This window comes from Rhyacophila brunnea, unplaced genomic scaffold (assembly GCF_057557595.1).
Source record: "Rhyacophila brunnea isolate RB1 unplaced genomic scaffold, BYU_Rbru_1.0 scaffold_16, whole genome shotgun sequence".
Taxonomy (NCBI): Eukaryota; Metazoa; Arthropoda; class Insecta; order Trichoptera; family Rhyacophilidae; genus Rhyacophila; species Rhyacophila brunnea.
Window position 1 is genome coordinate 39217930 of NW_028232816.1, and position 6000 is coordinate 39223929.

At 31.0% G+C, this 6000-nt stretch overlaps 1 protein-coding gene across 1 annotated transcript in view; it reads right to left on the reverse strand.

Annotated features, from left to right (window-relative positions):
• LOC147074703 (leukotriene A-4 hydrolase-like) overlaps window positions 1-5299 on the reverse strand; it is a 23743-nt gene extending 18444 nt beyond the window's left edge. The window contains exon 1 of the mRNA XM_085944106.1: window positions 5176-5299. Within this exon, the coding sequence (XP_085800232.1) occupies window positions 5176-5221 (46 nt within the window). The 5' untranslated portion in view covers window positions 5222-5299. The remainder of the gene's footprint in view (window positions 1-5175) is intronic.
• Between the last annotated feature and the right edge of the window lie 701 nt (window positions 5300-6000).

Here is a 6000-nt window from a genome sequence, read left to right on the forward strand (position 1 = left end):
TCTTATCACGATAAGATGTTTTGCTTCCACATTTTCTTGCAAATCTATCAATTCAAACTGCATATTTACGGGAACAACGTCTAGGTTACATGAAAAGAGATCTTGAAAAATATTAAAATTCATTTGATGTTTTTTAAAATCAAAGAAACGCTTAGAAAATTCATCTAACACGCATTGAATTTTTCTGATCGCAGAATACCGGAAGCCTCGGTAAATTCATCATGCTTCCAAATGACAAAAATTTCCAACATAAAACTGTTGTTGAATAAGTCGAATCTTTTGCTCTGAAGCCTTCACATAATTAAAGAGAATATACACATTATTTCCTTGGAGTTTTATATTCAACTCATTGAGAATTCCAGTAATGTCAACCAAGAATGCCAGGTTACATAACCAATTAATATCGCGTAACTCTAGGAGATAATTGTGCTTTTGACATAGAAATTCTGCTACTTCTTTTCTCATATCGAAAAATTGTTTTAATGTGACATCTTTTGGCTTCATACTCATTAGTGAACTTCTGAAATTGAAAATGAAAAAATGTAATTTTTAATATTCGATATGAAGACTAAAAAAAAAAAACGGTGTGTGTACTTATGTACACGCGTTAGAAGTTATACTTCTTTGGCGTAACAAAACAAAAAAAAATTGCAAACCGTTATTTCGACCATCTTTGCTTAAACAGATGACTGTACAACTATTTTCGTTAACAATAATAATTTATTACAAATCAAAAGTAATTAATTAACTGTAAAAATATGTATTTTTGTGTATGAATTGTCTAAATATTGTAAATTTACAACATACCATTGTTTGAATTATTTACCAACCCAACATTCGCTAAATTTATTTATTTATTGATATATAATTTTACTCATAGATAATACTAACATAAATATAGTCTCAAATCTTAATGAATAAATCGAGTGCTTAAATTCAGACAACGTTATCTACAAAAAGTGTTTTTTTTTTTTTTAAGATAACGTTATTTTACATTTACGGCTACATGATAGTCAAACAACGTTATGTCAATTTTTTCTAATTTCTTATTAAATCGTCAGTAAAGTCTAACGCTAACTACATAAGTAACCCTTGTTTTCATATTTTTTTAAAACTATCCCTATAAATTTTAACATCGTCATAAGCAAGATAAATGTACAATACACAATAAATTATAAAATATTAACATTAGGTTTTAAATAAACATTTCCCTTGTTGAGTAACAAGAATCTAAAATAACGATTTTTGGCTCTCCTGTAAAGTTGAACTTTTGTAGATAGTGTTGTTTGACACTAAGCCCTCGAAATTGTGTTGCATCGATGCGCGCAACTTTCGCCACACGCCAAATGCGTTACATCGGCGTCACACACCAAAAATACGCACTGATCTGTTTTCCCAAACGCGCCAAAAGAAGTATAATAATAGAATAATACAGATTTAACATAAATCTCGCTGGACACGTCATAAAGTCATGCGGGACACACTTTGTGAACCCCTGATCTAAAGTATAATTTAACTTTGGGAAATATAAAATAAATATACAAATACTGTAACTAATCTAATTTTTAAATTAATCAAAAGCAAAATAGCTGTAAACATAGTTAAATATTATTAGGACACAGTACTTAGCTCTATAAAAAAACAAATCGATATTTCAATGCAAACGTGTAATAGTTCATTGACATGGTTTTATTATAAGTTAAAATTTATGTGAAAATAATCTCAACAAATTGGAACACTGCGATGTATCATAGACATAATTTAACGAAAAATTAAATAGCCATAAAAATAATTCGTTTCAGGCAGGGTTTAATTGAATTTTATATAAACAAACCAATACCGTCTGCAAATTGTATTATTTGTGTCAATGAAAACAAATAAGTATGACTGATAAAGTTTAGTGTGCACTATTTATGTCGGATATCCACAGGCTACGCTGTATATAATTCAAAATGATACATTCATTGTAAGATACAATGTAGTGTATAGGTACTATTTTTTTAAGATGGACCATATGGGCATTACAACTAGGGCTTCCAATTAACCGGGGGGAAAATACTTCCTATTTACCGGGTTTTTTATGAATAGCTGCGTACTGACTGAGCGAGCAGCCTTGTAAGGCTGCCTCTGGCATTTGCTTCGCGAAAATCGCTGCACCTTTGAGCATCGACAAACCGACAACGATTGGATCGGCCGTGGCAACGCTCGGGTTAGGCGGCGCATGCGTTTGCATCAGGTGAGTCGCGTACTGACTGAGCATTTGCCTCGGCTTTTACGTATATTATCTATAGCGAGGCTGCTCGCTCAATCAGTACACAGCTAATAACTAACTGGTTTAATCTGTCAAGTTTAAAAAATTAATGTATATTGCATGTTTAAATATTTGTAATAGAAATAATAACATCAAAAAATATGGTTAAAAATATGCCATGTCATTCATCGTCATCATTAGCCGGGATCGACCCACTGCTGGATGAAGGCCTCCCCATATCTCTCTCCACTCTTCTCGGTCCCTAGTTCTTTGCTGACACGTAACGTCCACCGAACTTTATAAGCTCATCTATCCACTGAGTTTTAGGGCGTCCCTGTGGGTGTTTAGTGCCCTTTGGGTACCACTGTATGACAGCATTTGTCCAGCGGTTGTCTACTCGCCGAGCGACATGTCCAGACCACCTGCTTAGCAACCTCTATCACATTGCATACTTTTGTCTTCTACCTCAAGGAAGCATTCCACATAAATAGTGCACACTAAACTTTGTCAGCCATACTTATGTGTTTTCATTAACGGCCCACATGCTCGTCGTAGGTCAAAATTGAGTTTTTATTGTATTTTCAAACTATGATCCTGGACACTCCTTAAACGTTGTAGATAATCTATTTAAATAATTTTGAAGCCTTATTATCCTTTATAGTTATTTTAAACATTTGATGACTGCATAAAGTATTTTTGTTACATAAAATAGTATTCTTTTAAACCTCTCGCTCTAATGTTTTAGAATATAGTCATATTTCGGTACATAACTGTGCAGTGGTGTTAAGATTTTTTACGTTTATTAATTTTTAAACGCATTTATAAAACCATAAGTATAATTAATGACGAGATAATTTTTGTAAAATATTCACGATAAAAATTATATTGATAATCTCTGTGATCCCAAATTTGACAAGAATTAGGCATTTTATTATTCAAAAAATCGGCAAGATTAACACATTTGAAGATGATTCTAAAGATACTTATTATAAGCTATGTCTTTGACCATTCAAGTGTGATAAACATCTTATGAATAATGATTGCTTTATAATAATTATTGACCTAAGAATAAGGTAGTGTTTTTTTGAAATACGCCATTTCTTTTGTCATTCCCCAGTGGTTAAGCTACAACATACGGCCGTAGCCATAAATTGACAAACTATAATTGAAGTAGGGTCATGTTCAAACACGCGCGTCAATATCATTTTACTCTTTTTGGAATATGTGGCTCCAGCACAATTGACTGATGAACAATGAAACCACTGGAACCAGGTATTTTTTAAGGAGTTCCAATTTTGGTTCAACATTTCCAAGATTTGGAATTGAGGGTTCCAGTTACAAAATAATTAAGTATTGGGTTCTCAGGGTTAGGTTACATTCCCAGCTCTGGTTAGTTTTATACCTCGTATTTAAAATATTTCTGTTTTATTATTTTAAATATTGTAATACTTCATAGAAATAATAAAAGTATTTCTTTATAGTCCCTTATCTCAAACACTTATCCTTCCTATTATTAAAACAAACAGTGAATTGCGGCCCATAAGCAGAAAAGGTTGCCGACCCCTTATATAGAGAATCAATGTTATAATATATAATATTACATTCAAAGCTTTCTCAAAGGACTGTGGTTACTTATTTTTGGTTCTTCATTACAATATACATAATATAATACTAAACTTGTGAGTTATCATTGTTATGTTTTACAAGATTAATAAAATTTATGACTAGGGCCCGGATTTATATGCTAGTGAATGTTTTGTTAGGGTGTATGCACAGCTATGAGAGTTGCACAGAAATCCGTTTTGAAAGACGCAGAATCCAAAAATAAAATTTTGTTGTGCATAAAAATGCATATTTGAGACGTTAGAGCATATTTGAGAGATTAGTGTATATTTCTTAAATAAATGCATATTTTAGAGCTTTTGCATTTATAATTTTAGTTTTTTTAAATTATTTTATCGAAATATTACTAAATTAGGTAGATAGATAGTTTAGATGCACTTGCATTTTTAATGGCATCCCCGAGCTGTGGATTTATCAGAAAAAATGAAGTCAACTCGGACGGGCACCTTTATTTAAATTTTGCGCAATCACCTCTGTGGACGTTGAGAGGTCGTTTTCCGCATATAAACAAAATACTGACAGATATGCGGAAAATTTAAATGCCAGAGCACAATATTGTAACTTTTTTTCAGAGAAAAAAAAACAGTAAATATGTATAGTATTTAGGAATAGTATCTACATACCTTCCTAGTTAAGTGTGTCGATTTTGTTTTTTAAAGTTGTGTATAGTTTAGGTACATTGCATTTCTTATTCAATTATTTGTACTTGTAAACAAACTATTTTGAAAATTGTAATTGATTAACTTTATATTGATTATTTGTGTTTTTTGTTATTGTATTATATTGATTGAGACTATTAATTTGTTATTCAATTTTTTATCAGTAATATTGGATGAAGTGGGTACCTATTTACAATTTTTAACTGCATATTTCTTTGGTTTTTGTGCATATTTTAATGACTTTAAGTGCATATAATCATGTTTTTGTTGCATATAAATCCGCTCCCTATTTATGACACATTAAAAGTGTAATACAGACAACTTTTGTTACCTATATTAATAATTTATTTAAAGAAAAAACAAAATTCACTATATAGTAGTCAAGAGAAAGTAATAAAAGCTGTCATACTTTCTATTGCCACAAACGAATAATTCGATTATTAATTTCTTCGCACTACTTTAATTAAACACAATCAGAAGTGATTGACAAAAATATATTTATTATTTCGTATTAGATGTAATACAAAAAAAGTTATGTTAGTATAAATAAATAAATTGCTGAGTAATGATGTACGGATATGTCGTCAGTGTCAATGAAAAAGCTCTTGAGAAATTGAGAATCGCGCAAGGCAAACTGCTTACCAGGCCTCGAATAAGACGTCGGATCCTGAACACTCAAGTTCTCCATATTGCACAAAAATTAAAAATCCCTGCCAAGTACAACTTTATTTTACCGCCTTTAGCGGTCGAATGTTTTCAATCGAATGAACTTGAAGTATTTAAAGGATTTTTCTTCTTTTTCTTATCTTTTGCAATGCTGCCATCGAAAAAAATATCTTAATCTACCTCTCAATCTCTTTGACCTCTTAATTACGTAATTATATTATTTTCAATTATTATTAAATTCATCATTACAGCATTAGCATACAGCAAGAAATGAATAGTGATATATATGAAATATCATCATCACCTCATTGGATTTAAGAAATTAAGAATATTTATTTCGTCTTCTTCTTCTTTGGGTACCGTCTTCTAAGTTCGTATCATTGAACCTGAACTGAACGAATCAAATAGTACGTTGGATTTATTTGATTTGGAACCGTTTGGTAGAATGTCCACGGAAACGCTTTTCTGACAACTAATTAGTGTTGCTAGTACTTAAAATTAATTCATAATATATTAGTCTCTAAAACAGAAACATATATTTTATTGAAACGTCAACTTGTTACGAAATTCTAACCTCCTATCGTGGTCTACAATAATACAAATTTAACAAACTGTCGTATTCATTCATTTTAAATACACAAAATATAAAGAATGCTTCATAAATAGGTAGCCATTTGGTTGATTTATAAGATTTATAGGTATGACGAGTTTTTAAAAATTACTTTTGATTAGAGCTTTTCATAATTGACGACTTGTTCATGTCGACAGTATGATATTGTGACTTAGACGACAATCGAACAA